At 50.7% G+C, this 19,637-nt stretch overlaps 1 protein-coding gene across 3 annotated transcripts in view; it reads right to left on the minus strand.

The window, feature by feature from the left end:
• LRCH4 (leucine rich repeats and calponin homology domain containing 4) overlaps window positions 1-19,637 on the minus strand; it is a 129,440-nt gene that overhangs the window by 90,158 nt on the left and 19,645 nt on the right. For all 3 annotated transcript variants that reach the window (XM_063930709.1, XM_063930708.1, XM_063930707.1), the window contains exons 2-3: window positions 750-894; window positions 533-659 (exon numbers count right to left, since the gene is read on the minus strand). In XM_063930709.1, coding sequence (XP_063786779.1) covers window positions 533-659; window positions 750-894 — 272 coding nt within the window. The remainder of the gene's footprint in view (window positions 1-532; window positions 660-749; window positions 895-19,637) is intronic.

Here is a 19,637-nt window from a genome sequence, read left to right on the forward strand (position 1 = left end):
GCACAGGAAGCCGCATGGAAAGTGGGTGAGAGAGGTAGCGCAGGAAACTGGCGATTACACAACAGCTGCACACAATCATGATGAAACATCCTGTGTTACCACAGGCCAGGGTATAATTACAGGGAGCTCTCCCAGCCATAGAGCCACAGTCTGTCCCCCATAATCCCCTGTAAGCCTGTACATTACTGGGCCAATTCAGAGCTGCACGCTGTACGGCCGCGCTGCGTGCTGAAAATTAGCACAGATCGCCGCACCACCCCCAACCATCCGATGTCGCCATCGGTGCGCATTTCAACCAGCTATACTCTTGGCGCAACTCTCTGTATACGCAAAGCTTTGGCTAGCCCGCAATTCCGCCATGCTTGGCTGACATATGCCCAGCGTACGTGCTCCGGGGTCAGTACCCTGCGTTTAGCTACATGGGTTGCTTGCGTCACAGGGGATACCAGCCGTGCCCCCTGACCCCCCACGTGTGTAGCCTTACCCCTGTCCCCCACGGCTCTCATACAGACAGATGAAATGTGCAACTCACCAGCTGCCGGAGACTGGTCATGGCGCCCACCTCCTCGGGGATGGAGTTCAGCTTGTTATTACCGGCGATGAGGACGGTGAGGGGGAGACGGCAGAGGCACAGGGGCAGAGAGGCGAGGTGGTTCCGACTGTACAGACAGGACAATGCGCAGTGTTCAGTCACATGCTGCAGGGTGCTAGGCTGGTAACATGTGCTGGGAGCAGTAACGGACACTCACCTGATGTTCAGGTAAGTCAGGACCTGGAGGTTGGACAGTGATGGAGGGAGACTACGGAGACAGTTGTGGTACAGGTTGAGATATTCCAGTGACACCAGGTGACACAGATCTCCGGGGACCTCCGAGAAACGATTCCTGGATAAGTCTAAGAGAGGAGCAAGAATAGTGCATCAATCACTCTGGCAGTGTCCCCCTATACCACCCCAGGGACCAAACGGCCCACCTACAGCCCCACTGTCCCCCTATACCACCCCAGGGACCAAACAGTCCACCTACAGCCCCACTGTCCCCCTATACCACCCCAGGGACCAAACAGCCCACCTACAGCCCCACTGTCCCCCTATACCACCCCAGGGACCAAACAGTCCACCTACAACCCCACTGTCCCCCTACACCACCCCAGGGACCAAACAGCCCACCTACAACCCCACTGTCCCCTTATACCACCCCAGGGACCAAACGGCTCACCTACAGCCCCACTGTCCCCCTATACCACCCCAGGGACCAAACAGTCCACCTACAACCCCACTGTCCCCCTATACCACCCCAGGGACCAAACAGCCCACCTACAACCCCACTGTCCCCTTATACCACCCCAGGGACCAAACAGTCCACCTACAACCCCACTGTCCCCCTATACCACCCCAGGGACCAAACAGCCCACCTACAACCCCACTGTCCCCTTATACCACCCCAGGGACCAAACAGCCCACCTACAACCCCACTGTCCCCTTATACCACCCCAGGGACCAAACAGCCCACCTACAGCCCCAATGTCCCCCTATACCACCCCAGAGACCAAACGGCCCACCTACAGCCCCACTGTCCCCCTATACCACCCCAGGGACCAAACAGCCCACCTACAGCCCCACTGTCCCCCTACACCACCCCAGGGACCAAACAGTCCACCTACAGCCCCAATGTCCCCCTATACCACCCCAGGGACCAAACGGCCCACCAACAACCCCCACTGTCCCCTTATACCACCCCAGGGACCAAACAGCCCACCTACAACCCCACTGTCCCCCTATACCACCCCAGGGACCAAACAGCCCACCTACAGCCCCACTGTCCCCCTATACCACCCCAGGGACCAAACAGCCCACCTACAGCCCCACTGTCCCCCTATACCACCCCAGGGACCAAATAGCCCACCTACAACCCCCACTGTCCCCCTATACCACCCCAGGGACCAAACGGCCAACCTACAACCCCACTGTCCCCCTATACCACCCCAGGGACCAAACAGCCCACCTACAACCCCCACTGTCCCCCTATACCACCCCAGGGACCAAACAGCCCCACTGTCCCCCTATACCACCCCAGGGACCAAACGGCCCACCTACAACCCCCACTGTCCCCCTATACCACCCCAGGGACCAAACGGCCCACCTACAGCCCCACTGTCCCCCTATACCACCCCAGGGACCAAACAGCCCCACTGTCCCCCTATACCACCCCAGGGACCAAACGGCCCACCTACAACCCCCACTGTCCCCCTATACCACCCCAGGGACCAAACGGCCCACCTACAGCCCCACTGTCCCCCTATACCACCCCAGGGACCAAACGGCCCACCTACAACCCCACTGTCCTCCTATACCACCCCAGGGACCAAACAGCCCACCTACAACCCCACTGTCCCCCTATACCACCCCAGGGACCAAACAGCCCACCTACAGCCCCACTGTCCCCTATACCACCCCAGGGACCAAACAGCCCACCTACAGCCCCACTGTCCCCCTATACCACCCCAGGGACCAAACAGCCCCACTGTCCCCCTATACCACCCCAGGGACCAAACGGCCCACCTACAACCCCCACTGTCCCCCTATACCACCCCAGGGACCAAACGGCCCACCTACAGCCCCACTGTCCCCCTATACCACCCCAGGGACCAAACAGCCCCACTGTCCCCCTATACCACCCCAGGGACCAAACGGCCCACCTACAACCCCCACTGTCCCCCTATACCACCCCAGGGACCAAACGGCCCACCTACAGCCCCACTGTCCCCCTATACCACCCCAGGGACCAAACGGCCCACCTACAACCCCACTGTCCTCCTATACCACCCCAGGGACCAAACAGCCCACCTACAACCCCACTGTCCCCCTATACCACCCCAGGGACCAAACAGCCCACCTACAGCCCCACTGTCCCCTATACCACCCCAGGGACCAAACAGCCCACCTACAGCCCCACTGTCCCCCTATACCACCCCAGGGACCAAACAGCCCCACTGTCCCCCTATACCACCCCAGGGACCAAACGGCCCACCTACAACCCCCACTGTCCCCCTATACCACCCCAGGGACCAAACGGCCCACCTACAGCCCCACTGTCCCCCTATACCACCCCAGGGACCAAACGGCCCACCTACAACCCCACTGTCCTCCTATACCACCCCAGGGACCAAACAGCCCACCTACAACCCCACTGTCCCCCTATACCACCCCAGGGACCAAACAGCCCACCTACAGCCCCACTGTCCCCTATACCACCCCAGGGACCAAACAGCCCACCTACAGCCCCACTGTCCCCTATACCACCCCAGGGACCAAATAGCCCACCTACAACCCCCACTGTCTCCCTATACCACCCCAGGGACCAAACGGCCCACCTACAACCCCACTGTCCCCCTATACCACCCCAGGGACCAAACAGCCCACCTACAACCCCCACTGTCCCCTATACCACCCCAGGGACCAAACAGCCCACCTACAGCCCCACTGTCCCCTATACCACCCCAGGGACCAAACAGCCCCACTGTCCCCCTATACCACCCCAGGGACCAAACGGCCCACCTACAACCCCCACTGTCCCACTATACCACCCAAGAGACCGAACAGCCAACCTACAGCCCCCACTGTCCCCCTATACCACCCCAGGGACCAAACGGCCCACCTACAACCCCCACTGTCCCCCTATACCACCCCAGGGACCAAACAGCCCACCTACAACCCCCACTGTCCCCCTATACCACCCCAGGGACCAAACAGCCCACCTACAGCCCCACTGTCCCCCTATACCACCCCAGGGACCAAACGGCCCACCTACAACCCCCACTGTCCCCCTATACCACCCCAGGGACCAAACGGCCCACCTACAACCCCACTGTCCCCCTTATACCACCCCAGGGACCAAACAGTCCACCTACAACCCCCACTGTCCCCCTATACCACCCCAGGGACCAAACTGCCCACCTACAACCCCCACTGTCCCCCTATACCACCCCAGGGACCAAACGGCCCACCTACAACCCCCACTGTCCCCCTATACCACCCCAGTGACCAAACGGCCCACCTACAGCCGCCACTGTCCCCCTATACCACCCCAGGGACCAAACAGCCCACCTACAGCCCCCACTGTCCCCCTATACCACCCCAGGGACCTAACGGCCCACCTACAACCCCACTGTCCCCCTTATACCACCCCAGGGACCAAACAGCCCACCTACAAACCCCACTGTCCCCCTATACCACCCCAGGGACCAAACAGCCCACCTACAGCCCCCACTGTCCCCTTATACCACTCCAGGGACCAAACAGCCCATCTACAGCCCCCACTGTCCCCCTATACCACCCCAGGGACCAAACGGCCAACCTACAACCCCACTGTCCCCCTATACCACCCCAGGGACGAAACAGCCCACCTACAGCCCCACTGTCCCCCTATACCACCCCAGGGACCAAACGGCCCACCTACAACCCCACTGTCCCCCTATACCACTCCAGGGACCAAACGGCCCACCTACAACCCCACTGTCCCCTTGTACCACCCCAGGGACCAAACGGCCCACAGGGACTGCACGCAGCCCAGTACAGTGCTACACCATGCCATATATACACAGCCCAGCACTACACCATGCCATATATACACACAGCCCAGTACAGTGCTACACCATGCCATATATACACAGCCCAGTACAGTGCTACACCATGCCATATATACACACAGCCCAGTACAGTGCTACACCATGCCATATATACACACAGCCCAGTACAGTGCTACACCATGCTATATATACACAACCCAGTACAGTGCTACACCATGCCATATATACACACAGCCCAGTACAGTGCTACACCATGCTATATATACACAACCCAGTACAGTGCTACACCATGCCATATACAGGTTGAGTATCCCATATCCAAATATTCCGAAATACGGAATATTCCGAAATACGGAATCTTTTGAGTGAGATAGTGAAACCTTTGTTTTCTGATGGCTCAATGTACACAAACTTTGTTTAATACACAAAGTTATTAAAAATATTGTATTAAATGACCTTCAGGCTGTGCGTATAAGGTGTATATGAAACATAACTGAATTGTGTGAATATACACACACTTTGTTCAGCGCACAAAGTTATTAAAATATTGGCTAAAATGACCTTCAGGCTGTGTGTATAAGGTGTATATGTAACATAAATACATTCTGTGCTTAGATTTAGGTACCATCACCATGATATCTCATTATGGTATGCAATTATTCCAAAATACGGAAAAATCCGATATCCAAAATACTTCTGGTCCCATTTTGGATAAGGGAGACTCAACCTGTATACACAGCCCAGTACAGTGCTACACCATGCCATATATACACAGCCCAGTAGACCATGTCATATATACACAAAGGGGCATATTCAATAAATGTGCGGCGTTAGCACCTAATTTTGAATTCCGCAGGATAGAAAGAAAAAAAAATTATATATATATATATATATATATATATATATATATATATATATATATATATATATATATATATATATATATATAAATAAAAAACAAAAGATAACCCTTTTTTGCGCTATACCACTAGTCTCAAACCACTAAGAAATACCCTCAGATAAGGTATTAGGACTAGATATGGAATAGTAAAAGATTGTCGTGGGAGCCAAATCGCCTTTAGTATGACAATATTTAAAAGATTTTTTATTCATACAAAAATGAACGATATTTGTAACCTAAACATTCGTCATTGACACAAGTGTATAAAAGTTCAATATAACAATCTCATACATAAACATTTTTCAGTTGATGTGAGGAATTTACAGTCAGGTGATCACAGTCAGAACTTGAAAGAGATGTATCTCCAACCAGATGCTTGTGGCAAAGGCTTTATTAACCCAATATCGCGAAATCCAACGCGTTTCGTCCGTTAGGACTTCATCAGGGGTTTATAATCAGTTTTTATAACAGAATGGATTACCACTGGTTAAAATTCTCAATGTTACATCCAATCACACATTCGGTTCAATTGATATGGTATCTAAAGAGGCTTCATCGTAACAAAAAAATAAGAATTTACTTACCGATAATTCTATTTCTCATAGTCCGTAGTGGATGCTGGGGACCCCGAAAGGACCATGGGGAATAGCGGCTCCGCAGGAGACTGGGCACAAAGTAAAAGCTTTAGGACTAGCTGGTGTGCACTGGCTCCTCCCCCTATGACCCTCCTCCAAGCCTCAGTTAGGATACTGTGCCCGGACGAGCGTACACAATAAGGAAGGATTTTGAATCCCGGGTAAGACTCATACCAGCCACACCAATCACACTGTACAACTTGTGATCTGAACCCAGTTAACCGCATGATAACAGAAGGAGCCTCTGAAAAGATGGCTCACAACAACAATAACCCGATTTTTATAACAATAACTATGTACAAGTAATGCAGACAATCCGCACTTGGGATGGGCGCCCAGCATCCACTACGGACTATGAGAAAATAAGAATTTACTTACCGATAATTCTATTTCTCGGAGTCCGTAGTGGATGCTGGGGTTCCTGAAAGGACCATGGGGAATAGCAGCTCCGCAGGAGACAGGGCACAAAAGTAAAGCTTTTACAGGTCAGGTGGTGTGTACTGGCTCCTCCCCCTATGACCCTCCTCCAGACTCCAGTTAGGTACTGTGCCCGGACGAGCGTACACAATAAGGGAGGATTTTGAATCCCGGGTAAGACTCATACCAGCCACACCAATCACACCGTACAACTTGTGATCTAAACCCAGTTAACAGTATGATAACAGAGGAGCCTCTGAAAGATGGCTTCCTAAACAATAACCCGAATTAGTTAACAATAACTATGTACAAGTATTGCAGATAATCCGCACTTGGGATGGGCGCCCAGCATCCACTACGGACTCCGAGAAATAGAATTATCGGTAAGTAAATTCTTATTTTCTCTATCGTCCTAAGTGGATGCTGGGGTTCCTGAAAGGACCATGGGGATTATACCAAAGCTCCCAAACGGGCGGGAGAGTGCGGATGACTCTGCAGCACCGAATGAGAGAACTCCAGGTCCTCCTTTGCCAGGGTATCAAATTTGTAAAAATTTACAAACGTGTTCTCCCCTGACCACGTAGCTGCTCGGCAGAGTTGTAATGCCGAGACCCCTCGGGCAGCCGCCCAAGATGAGCCCACCTTCCTTGCGGAATGGGCCTTAACAGATTTAGGCTGTGGCAGGCCTGCCACAGAATGTACAAGTTGAATTTTGTTACAAAACCAACGAGCAATCGACTGCTTAGAAGCAGGTGCACCCAACTTTTTGGGTGCATACAGTATAAACAGCGAGTCAGATTTTCTGACTCCAGCCGTCCTTTAAATGTATATTTTTAAGGCTCTGACAACGTCCAACAACTTGGAGTCCTTCAAGTCGTCTGTAGCCGCAGGCACTACAATAGGCTGGTTCAGGTGAAACGCTGATACCACCTTAGGGAGAAAATGCGGACGCGTCCGCAGCTCTGCCCTATGTCGAATGGAAAATTAAATAAGGGCTTTTATAAGACAAAGCCGCCAGTTCAGATACTCTCCCGGCCGAAGCCAGGGCCAGTAACATAGTCACTTTCCATGTGAGATATTTCAAATCCACATTCTTTAGTGGTTCAAACCAATTGGATTTGAGGAAATCTAAAACTACATTTAGATCCCACGGTGCCACCTTAGGCACCACAGGAGGCTGTATATGCAGTACTCCTTTGATAAAAATCTGGACCTCAGGGACTGAGGCCAATTCTTTGTGGAAGAATATTGATAGGGCCGAAATTTGAACCTTAATAGATCCCAATTTGAGACCCATAGACAATCCTGATTGCAGGAAATGTAGGAAAACGACCCCGTTGAAATTCCTCCATCGGAGCACTCCGCTGCTCGCACCACGCAACATATTTTCGCCAAATACGGCGATAATGCTTCGCGGTGACTTCCTTCCTTGCCTTTATCAAGGTAGGAATGACTTCTTCTGGAATGCCTTTTCCTTTTAGGATCTGGCATTCAACGCCATGCCGTCAAACGCAGCCGCGGTAAGTCTTGAAAAAGACAAGGACCCTGCTGAAGCAGGTCCCTTCTCAGAAGTAGAGGCCACGGATCGTCCGTGACCATCTCTTGAAGTTCCGGGTACCAAGTCCTTCTTGGCCAATCCGGAGCCACTAGTCTTACTCCTCTTTGCCGTATAATCCTCAATACCTTTGGTATGAGAGGCAGAGGAGGAAACACATATACCGACTGGTACACCCAAGGTGTTACCAGCGCGTCCACAGCTATTGCCTGCGGATCTCTTGACCTGGCGCAATACCTGTCCAGTGTTTTGTTGAGGCGAGACGCCATCATGTCCACCATTGGTTTTACCCAACGGTTTAATAGCATGTGGAAAACTTCTGGATGAAGTCCCCACTCTCCCGGGTGAAGGTCGTGTCTGCTGAGGAAGTCTGCTTCCCAGTTGTCCACGCCCGGGATGAATACTGCTGACAGTGCTATCACGTGATTCTCCGCCCAGCGAAGGATCCTGGCAGCTTCTGCCATTGCCCTCCTGCTTCTTGTGCCGCCCTGTCTGTTTACATGGGCGACTGCCGTGATGTTGTCCGACTGGATCAACACCGGTCTTCCTTGAAGCAGAGGTTCCGCCTGGCTTAGAGCATTGTAGATTGCTCTTAGTTCCAGAATGCTTATGTGAAGAGACTTTTTCAGGCTCGACCACACTCCCTGGAAATTTCTTCCCTGTGTGACTGCTCCCCAGCCTCTCAGGCTGGCATCCGTGGTCACCAGGATCCAATCCTGTATGCCGAATCTGCGGCCCTCCAATAGATGAGCCTCCTGCAACCACCACAGAAGGGATACCCTTGTCCTCGGCGACAGGGTTATCCGCAGGTGCATCTGAAGATGCGACCCTGACCATTTGTCCAACAGATCCCTTTGCATGGAATCTGCCGAAAGGGATTGCTTCGTAAGAAGCTACCATTTTTTCCCAGGACTCTTGTGCATTGATGTACAGACACCTTTCCTGGTTTTAGGAGGTTCCTGACCAAGTCAGATAACTCCTTGGCTTTTTCTTCGGGAAGAAAAACCTTTTTCTGAACTGTGTCCAGAATCATCCCCAGGAACAGCAGACGAGTTGTCGGCATTAATTGGGATTTTGGAATATTCAGAATCCATCCGTGCTGCTTTAGCACCTCTTGAGATAGTGCTAAACCCATCTCTAGCTGTTCTCTGGACCTTGCCCTTATTAGGAGATCGTCCAAGTATGGGATAATTAATACGCCTTTTCTTCGAAGAAGAAATATTATCTCGGCCATTACCTTTGTAAAGACCCGAGGTGCCGTGGACAAACCAAACGGCAGCGTCTGAAACTGATAGTGACAGTTTTGTACAACGAACCTGAGGTACCCCTGGTGTGAGGGGTAATTGGAACGTGGAGATACGCATCCTTGATGTCCAAGGATACCATAAAGTCCCCTTCTTCCAGGTTCGCTATCACTGCTCTGAGTGACTCCATCTTGAACTTGAACTTCTTTATGTATAGGTTCAAGGACTTCAGATTTAGAATAGGCCTTACCGAGCCATCCGGCTTCGGTACCACAAATAGAGTGGAATAATACCCCTTCCCTTGTTGTAGAAGAGGTACCTTGACTATCACCTGCTGAGAATACAGCTTGTGAATGGCTTCCAAAACCGTCTCCCTTTCTGAGGGGGACGTTGGTAAAGCAGACTTCAGGAAACGGCGAGGTGGCTCTGTCTCTAATTTCAACCTGTACCCCTGAGATATTATCTGCAGGATCCAGGGATTTACCTGCGAGTGAGCCCACTGCGCGCTGTAATTTTTGAGACGACCGCCTACCGCCCCCGAGTCCGCTTGCGAAGCCCCAGCGTCATGCTGAGGCTTTTGTAGAAGCCGGGGAGGGCTTCTGTTCCTGGGAAGGAGCTGCCTGTTGCTGTCTCTTCCCTCGTCCTCTGCCTCGTGGCAGATATGAATAGCCCTTTGCTCTCTTATTTTTAAAGGAACGAAAGGGCTGCGGTTGAAAGGTCGGTGCCTTTTTCTGTTGGGGAGTGACTTGAGGTAGAAAGGTGGATTTCCCGGCCGTAGCCGTGGCCACCAAATCCGATAGACCGACCTCAAATAACTCCTCTACGCATCGCCTGTCCACTGTCGTGTCCATAAAGCTCTTCTGGCCGAAATGGACATAGCACTTACCCGTGATGCCAGTGTGCAGATATCTCTCTGTGCATCACGCATATAAAGAAATGCATCCTTTATTTGTTCTAACGACAGTAAAATATTGTCCCTGTCCAGGGTATCAATATTTTCGATCAGGGACTCTGACCAAACTACCCCAGCACTGCACATCCAGGCAGTCGCAATAGCTGGTCGTAGTATAACACCTGCATGTGTGTATATACCTTTTTGGATATTTTCCATCCTCCTATCTGATGGATCTTTAAGTGCGTCCGTCTCAGGAGAGGGTAACGCCACTTGTTTTGATAAGCGTGTTAGCGCTTTGTCCACCCTAGAAGGTGTTTCCCAGCGCTCCCTAACCTCTGGCGGGAAAGGGTATAAAGCCAATAACTTCTTTGAAATTAGCAGTTTTTTATCGGGGCACCCCACGCTTCATCACACACGTCATTTAATTCTTCTGATTCGGTAAAAACTACTGGTAGTTTTTTCACCCCCACATAATACCCTGTTTAGTGGTACCTGTAGTATCAGCTAAATGTAACATCTCCTTTATTGCCAAAATCATATAACGTGTGGCCCTACTGGAAAATACGGTTGATTCGTCACCTTCACCACCGGAATCAGTGCCTGTGTCTGGGTCTGTGTCGACCGACTGAGGCAAGGGACGTTTTACAGCCCCTGACGGTGTTTGAGGCGCCTGGACAGACACTAATTGAGTGTCCGGCCGCCTCATGTCGGCAAACGACTGCTTAAGCGAGTTGACGCTATCCCGTAATTCCACAAATAAAGGCATCCATTCTGGTGTCGACCCCCTAGGAGGTGACATCCTCATATTTGGCAATTGCTCCGCCTCCACACCAATAACGTCCTCATACATGTCGACACACACGTACCGACACACAGCAGACACACAGGGAATGCTCTATACGAAGACAGGACCCACTAGCCCTTTGGGGAGACAGAGGGAGAGTCTGCCAGCACACACCAAAAAGCGCTATATATGACAGGGATAGCCTTATGATTAAGTGCTCCCTTATAGCTGCTTTTATATTAATATATTGCCATTTATTCTGCCCCCCCTCTCTGTTATACCCTGTTTCTGTAGTGCAGTGCAGGGGAGAGACCTGGGAGCCTTCCTGACCAGCGGAGCTGTGACAGAAAATGGCGCCGTGTGCTGAGGAGATAGGCCCCGCCCCTTTTTCGGCGGGCTCGTCTCCCGCTATTTAGTACATTTAGGCAGGGGTAAATATCTCCATATAGCCTCTGGGGCTATATGTGAGGTATTTTTAGCCTTTTTAAAGGTTTTCATTTGCCTCCCAGGGCGCCCCCCCCCAGCGCCCTGCACCCTCAGTGACTGCCGTGTGAAGTGTGCTGAGAGGAAAATGGCGCACAGCTGCAGTGCTGTGCGCTACCTTAAGAAGACTGCAGGAGTCTTCAGCCGCCGATTCTGGACCTCTTCTTGCTTCAGCATCTGTGAGGGGGCCGGCGGCGTGGCTCCGGTGACCATCCAGGCTGTACCTGTGATCGTCCCTCTGGAGCTTCATGTCCAGTAGCCAAGAAGCCAATCCATCCTGCACGCAGGTGAGTTCACTTCTTCTCCCCTCTGTCCCTCGTTGCAGTGATCCTGTTGCCAGCAGGAATCACTGTAAAATAAAAAACCTAAGCTAAACTCTCTAAGCAGCTCTTTATGAGAGCCACCTAGAATTGCACCCTTCTCGGCCGGGCACAAAAATCTAACTGGAGTCTGGAGGAGGGTCATAGGGGGAGGAGCCAGTACACACCACCTGACCTGTAAAAGCTTTACTTTTGTGCCCTGTCTCCTGCGGAGCCGCTATTCCCCATGGTCCTTTCAGGAACCCCAGCATCCACTTAGGACGATAGAGAAATAGAATTATCGGTAAGTAAATTCTTATTTTCTCTAACGTCCTAGTGGATGCTGGGGACCCCGAAAGGACCATGGGGATTATAACAAAGCTCCCAAACGGGCGGGAGAGTGCGGATGACTCTGCAGCACCGAATGAGAGAACTCCAGGTCCTCCTCAGCCAGGGTATCAAATTTGTAGAATTTAGCAAACGTGTTTGCCCCTGACCAAGTAGCTGCTCGGCAAAGTTGTAAAGCCGAGACCCCTCGGGCAGCCGCCCAAGATGAGCCCACTTTCCCTGTGGAATGGGCTTTTACAGATTTTGGCTGTGGCAGGCCTGCCACAGAATGTGCAAGCTGAATTGTACTACAAATCCAACGAGCAATCGTCTGCTTAGAAGCAGGAGCACCCAGCTTGTTGGGTGCATACAGGATAAACAGCGAATCAGATTTCCTGACTCCAGCCGTCCTGGAAACATATATTTTCAGGGCCCTGACTACGTCCAGCAACTTGGAATCCTCCAAGTCCCTAGTAGCCGCAGGCACCACAATAGGCTGGTTTAAGTGAAATGCTGAAACCACCTTAGGTAGAAATTGAGGACGAGTCCTCAATTCTGCGCTGTCCGTATGAAAAATTAGGTAAGGGCTTTTATAGGATAAAGCCGCCAATTCTGAGACACGCCTGGCTGAAGCCAGGGCTAACAGCATTACCACTTTCCATGTGAGATATTTTAAGTCCACAGTGGTGAGTGGTTCAAACCAATGTGATTTTAGGAATCCCAAAACTACATTGAGATCCCAAGGTGCCACTGGAGGCACAAAAGGAGGCTGTATATGCAGTACTCCCTTGATAAACGTCTGAACTTCAGGAACAGAAGCCAGTTCTTTTTGGAAGAATATTGACAGGGCCGAAATTTGAACCTTAATGGACCCTAATTTGAGGCCCATAGACAGTCCTGTTTGCAGGAAATGCAGGAAACGACCCAGTTGAAATTCCTCTATAGGGGCCTTCCTGGCCTCGCACCACGCAACATATTTACGCCAAATACGGTGATAATGTTGTATGGTTACATCCTTCCTGGCTTTGATCAGGGTAGGGATGACTTCATCCGGAATGCCTTTTTCCTTCAGGATCCGGCGTTCAACCGCCATGCCGTCAAACGCAGCCGCGGTAAGTCTTGGAACAGACATGGTCCCTGCTGGAGCAGGTCCTTTCTTAGAGGTAGAGGCCACGGGTCTTCCGTGAGCATCTCTTGAATTTCTGGGTACCAAGTCCTTCTTGGCCAATCCGGAGCCACGAGTATAGTCTTTACTCCTCTCCTTCTTATGATTCTCAGTACTTTTGGTATGAGAGGAAGAGGAGGGAACACATACACTGACTGGTACACCCACGGTGTTACCAGAGCGTCCACAGCTATTGCCTGAGGGTCCCTTGACCTGGCGCAATATCTGTCCAGTTTTTTGTCGAGGCGGGACGCCATCATGTCCACCTTTGGTTTTTCCCAACGGTTCACAATCATGTGGAAGACTTCTGGGTGAAGTCCCCACTCCCCCGGGTGAAGATCGTGTCTGCTGAGGAAGTCTGCTTCCCAGTTGTCCACTCCCGGAATGAACACTGCTGACAGTGCTATCACATGATTCTCCGCCCAGCGAAGAATCCTTGCCACTTCCATCATTGCCCTCCTGCTTCTTGTGCCGCCCTGTCTGTTTACGTGGGCGACTGCCGTGATGTTGTCCGACTGGATCAACACCGGCTGACCCTGAAGCAGAGGTCTTGCCTGACTTAGGGCATTGTAAATGGCCCTTAGTTCCAGGATATTTATGTGAAGTGACGTTTCCATGCTTGACCACAAGCCCTGGAAATTTCTTCTCTGTGTGACTGCTCCCCAGCCTCTCAGGCTGGCATCCGTGGTCACCAGGACCCAATCCTGAATGCCGAATCTGCGGCCCTCTAGGAGATGAGCACTCTGTAACCACCACAGGAGAGACACCCTTGTCCTTGGAGACAGGGTTATCCGCTGATGCATTTGAAGATGCGATCCGGACCATTTGTCCAGCAGATCCCACTGAAAAGTTCTTGCGTGGAATCTGCCGAATGGAATCGCTTCGTAAGAAGCCACCATCTTTCCCAGGACCCTTGTGCTTTGATGTACTGACACTTGGCCTGGTCTTAGGAGGTTCCTGACTAGGTCGGATAACTCCTTGGCTTTCTCCTCCGGGAGAAACACCTTTTTCTGTACTGTGTCCAGAATCATCCCTAGGAACAGCAGACGTGTCGTCGGAATCAGCTGCGATTTTGGAATATTTAGAATCCATCCGTGCTGTCTTAGTACTACTTGAGATAGTGCTACTCCGACCTCTAACTGTTCTCTGGACCATGCCCTTATCAGGAGATCGTCCAAGTAAGGGATAATTAAGACGCCTTTTCTTCGAAGAAGAATCATCATTTCGGCCATTACCTTGGTAAAGACCCGGGGTGCCGTGGACAATCCAAACGGCAGCGTCTGAAACTGATAGTGACAGTTCTGTACCACAAATCTGAGGTACCCTTGGTGAGAAGGGCAAATTGGGACATGGAGGTAAGCATCCTTGATGTCCAGAGACACCATAAAGTCCCCTTCTTCCAGGTTCGCTATCACTGCTCTGAGTGACTCCATCTTGAACTTGAACCTTTTTATGTAAGTGTTCAAGGATTTCAGATTTAAAATGGGTCTCACCGAGCCGTCCGGCTTCGGTACCACAAACAGCGTGGAATAATACCCCTTTCCCTGTTGTAGGAGGGGTACCTTGATTATCACCTGCTGGGAATACAGCTTGTGAATGGCTTCCAATACCGCCTCCCTGTCGGGGGGAGACGTTGGTAAAGCAGACTTCAGGAACCGGCGAGGGGGAGACGTCTCGAATTCCAATTTGTACCCCTGAGATACTACCTGCAGGATCCAGGGGTCCACTTGCGAGTGAGCCCACTGCGCGCTGAAATTCTTGAGATGGGCCCCCACCTTGCCTGAGTCCGCTTGTAAGGCCCCAGCGTCATGCTGAGGACTTGGCAGAAGCGGGGGAGGGCTTCTGTTCGTGGGAAGAGGCTGTTTGCTGCAGTCTTTTTCCCCTTCCTCTGCCCCGGGGCAGATATGAGTGGCCTTTTGCCCGCTTGCCCTTATGGGGACGAAAGGACTGAGCCTGAAAAGACGGTATCTTTTTCTGCTGCGAGGTGACTTGGGATAAAAAGGTGGATTTTCCAGCCGTTGCCGTGGCCACCAGGTCCGATAGACCGACCCCAAATAACTCCTCCCCTTTATACGGCAATACTTCCATATGCCGTTTGGAATCCGCATCCCCTGACCACTGTCGCGTCCATAATCCTCTTCTGGCAGAAATGGACATCGCACTTACTCTTGATGCCAGAGTGCAAATATCCCTCTGTGCATCTCGCATATATAGAAATGCATCCTTTAAATGCTCTATAGTCAATAATATATTGTCCCTGTCCAGGGTATCAATATTTTCAGTCAGGGAATCCGACCAAGCCACCCCAGCACTGCACATCCAGGCTGAGGCGATTGCTGGTCGCAGTATAATACCAGTATGTGTGTATATACTTTTAAGGATATTTTCCAGCTTCCTATCAGCTGGTTCCTTGAGGGCGGCCGTATCAGGAGACGGTAACGCCACTTGTTTTGATAAGCGTGTGAGCGCCTTATCTACGCTAGGGGGTGTTTCCCAACGCGCCCTAACCTCTGGCGGGAAAGGGTATAATGCCAATAATTTTTTAGAAATTAGCAGTTTATCGGGGGAAACCCACGCTTCATCACACACCTCATTTAATTCATCTGATTCAGGAAAAACTACGGGTAGTTTTTTCACACCCCAGATAATACCCTTTTTTGTGGTACTTGTAGTATCAGAAATGTTCAAAACCTCCTTCATTGCCGTGATCATGTAACGTGTGGCCCTACTGGAAAATACGTTTGTTTCCTCACCGTCGACACTGGAGTCAGTGTCCGTGTCAGTGTCTGTATCGACCTGAGGTAACGGGCGTTTTATAGCCCCTGACGGTGTTTGAGACGCCTGTACAGGTATTAACTGATTTGCCGGCTGTCTCATGTCGTCAGTCTTTTGTAAAGTGCCGACACTATCACGTAATTCTTTCCATAAGACCATCCAGTCAGGTGTCGACTCCCTAGGGGGTGACATCACTAACACAGGCAATTGCTCCGCCTCCACACCATTTTCCTCCTCATACATGTCGACACAGCGTACCGACACACAGCACACACACAGGGAATGCTCTGACAGAGGACAGGACCCCACTAGCCCTTTGGGGAGACAGAGGGAGAGTTTGCCAGCACACACCAGAGCGCTATATATATACAGGGATAACCTTATATAAGTGTTTTTCCCTAATATAGCTGCTGTATATATTAAATATGCCAATTTAGTGCCCCCCCTCTCTTGTTTTACCCTGTTTCTGTAGTGCAGGACTGCAGGGGAGAGTCAGGGAGCCTTCCTCCAACGGAGCTGTGAGGAAAAAAATGGCGCTTGTGTGCTGAGGAGATAGGCTCCGCCCCTTTTTTGGCGGCCTTTCTCCCGCTTTTTTGTGGAAAACTGGCAGGGGTTAAATACATCCATATAGCCCAGGAGCTATATGTGATGTATTTTTAGCCATTTAAGGTATTTTCATTGCGTCCCAGGGCGCCCCCCCCCAGCGCCCTGCACCCTCAGTGACCGGAGTGTGAAGTGTGCTGAGAGCAATGGCGCACAGCTGCGGTGCTGTGCGCTACCTTATTGAAGACAGGACGTCTTCTGCCGCCGATTTTCCGGACCTCTTCACTCTTCTGGCTCTGTAAGGGGGCCGGCGGCGCGGCTCCGGGACCCATCCATGGCTGGGCCTGTGATCGTCCCTCTGGAGCTAATGTCCAGTAGCCTAAGAAGCCCAATCCACTCTGCACGCAGGTGAGTTCGCTTCTTCTCCCCTTAGTCCCTCGATGCAGTGAGCCTGTTGCCAGCAGGTCTCACTGAAAATAAAAAAACCTATTTAAACTTTTACTCTAAGCAACTCAGGAGAGCCACCTAGATTGCACCCTTCTCGTTCGGGCACAAAATCTTAACTGAGGCTTGGAGGAGGGTCATAGGGGGAGGAGCCAGTGCACACCAGCTAGTCCTAAAGCTTTTACTTTGTGCCCAGTCTCCTGCGGAGCCGCTATTCCCCATGGTCCTTTCGGGGTCCCCAGCATCCACTAGGACGTTAGAGAAATAACAATTAGGTTGAAGTTAGATGGTGTAATATTCCCTAATCTCTTCAAGGATAGTAGAACCCTACAATCCACATCTGCTTCAATAAGTATCACCAAAAATGGGTCTTAAGGAATTTCAAATCCTGAACAGCACTACTCCTTTTTCATAGGGACTGGTACAACCTCACAGGATCACAACTGTGAAGTTGTACCAGTCCCTATGAAAAAGGAGTAGTGCTGTTCAGGAGCACCTATGTGATTTGTTTATTGCAAATACACTGTTATTGTTTGCACAAGACCTGGAGTGACGCCGTCTTTTTTCCTGATTGTGACAATTCCGCCACGGAGGGCAACCAGGCAATGATGAATGGGAGGACCAGTAGTGCCGGGCACCACAACTAGTGTGTGTGTGTGTGTATATATGTATATATATATATATATATATATATATATATATATATATATATATATATATATATATATATATATATATATATATATATATATATATATATATATATATATTATATCTCCTTATCCATCCCCAAGGGAGTCCTGCACTCACATCCGTGTGTGGTCAACTGCGGGGTGCACCCAGTAGAATCCACACAGTCACGGTGGATCCACACATATAGTCGTAGTTCCAGTTTCCTGGGGGGCACTCTCCTTCACAAATCCAATCCAATCGTATTTTCTTAGATCATAATCGGCTTTATTGGGTCGACGTTTCGGCTCAACAAGCAGAGCCTTTATCAAGACAAGCCATACATATTTTCATATTGCAAAAAAGTCATAACTAGGATGAAATAACTCAACAGTACAACACTGTGAAAAGACAGACGGCCAAATCGGCATATGGGCCTTCACACAACTCCTGGGCAATTATCCATACAGTGGCACATCAGTCAATAAACCCTCACTGGAGGCAAAAGATAGACGTCCATTCAGTGTGACTGTGTGTGAGTTGCAAATTTTTTTGTGGCCAAAACCCCATGGGAAGTTTTTTTGTTTTGTTTGTTTTTTTAAATCAGCATGTAGCCGCCCACAGGCTGCCGGTGCTGTGTGGAGAAAGGGGGTGCAGGGTTAGTGTCGTGTGGTGGTGTGGGAAACGGGTGCAGGGATAGGTGTAATGTAGAGCGTGTGGGTAGGGGGGTGCAGAGCGAGCGGTAGTGTAATGTAGTGCAGTGTGCAGGGGATACAGGGTAAGCAGTACGGTAGTGTAGCATGCAGTCGTGTGATGCAGTGTGAGCGGTAGTGCAGTGTGCACGGGAACAGGTGCAGTATTAGGGGTACTGTAGTGCAGTGTAATGTAGTGCAGTGTGCAGGGGGTACAGGGTGAGTTAGTGCAATGTAGTGCAGCCTAAGTAGCAGCATGCACGGTAATGCAATGTAGCGTGGTGTGCGTGGGAACAGGTGCAGTATTAGGGGTACTGTAGTGCAGTGTGCAGGGTGAGCGGTAGTGTAATGTAGTGCAGTGTGCAGGTGATGCAGGGTGAGTGGTAGTGTAATGTAGTGCAGTGTGCAGGGGATGCAGGGTGAGCGGTAGTGTAATGCAGTGCAGTGTGTGGGAACAAGTGCAGTATTTGAGGTACTGTAGTGCAGTGTGTGGGAACACGTGCAGTATTAGGGGTAATGTAGTGCAGTGTGCAGGGGATGCAGGGTGAGCGGTAGTGTAATGTAGTGCAGGTGATGCAGGGTGAGCGGTAGTGTAATGTAGTGCAGGTGATGCAGGGTGAGCGGTAGTGTAATGTAGTGCAGGTGATGCAGGGTGAGCGGTAGTGTAATGTAGTGCAGGTGATGCAGGGTGAGCGGTAGTGTAATGTAGTGCAGGTGATGCAGGGTGAGCGGTAGTGTAATGTAGTGCAGGTGATGCAGGGTGAGCGGTAGTGTAATGTAGTGCAGTGAATAAAAGTGTGAGGTGGTGTAACCGGGGCGCCCTCTTTCCGTGGTCGTATGGGAAGACCAAAGCAATGGTCACCTTATCAGATAGATAATGAACTCAATATAGATATGCGGATATAAATTCCGAGGAGTTTCGATAAAATTCATACAAATTTAATACAATAAACATTCACATACATAAAACAATTACTAAAAGCATACCATTAAGGTAAGCTAGGAGCCGCAGGTGTTAAATAAGGCAGGGTGGTCAAAGCTTCACCCTGCTCTGGCTCCTACGCTTAATGATGGGTCACTAACCCCTGGATGAGTGATGGTAATCAATGTTCAAAACAACTCAAATCGCACTTCTAAAAATGTTGGAACGCATACCAGAGAGGTAGCTTAGGAGCCGCAGGTGTTATAACAAGCAGGGTGGTCCAGACTTCACCCTGCTCTG

Source organism: Pseudophryne corroboree, chromosome 6, assembly GCF_028390025.1.
Source record: "Pseudophryne corroboree isolate aPseCor3 chromosome 6, aPseCor3.hap2, whole genome shotgun sequence".
Lineage (NCBI taxonomy): Eukaryota > Metazoa > Chordata > Amphibia > Anura > Myobatrachidae > Pseudophryne > Pseudophryne corroboree.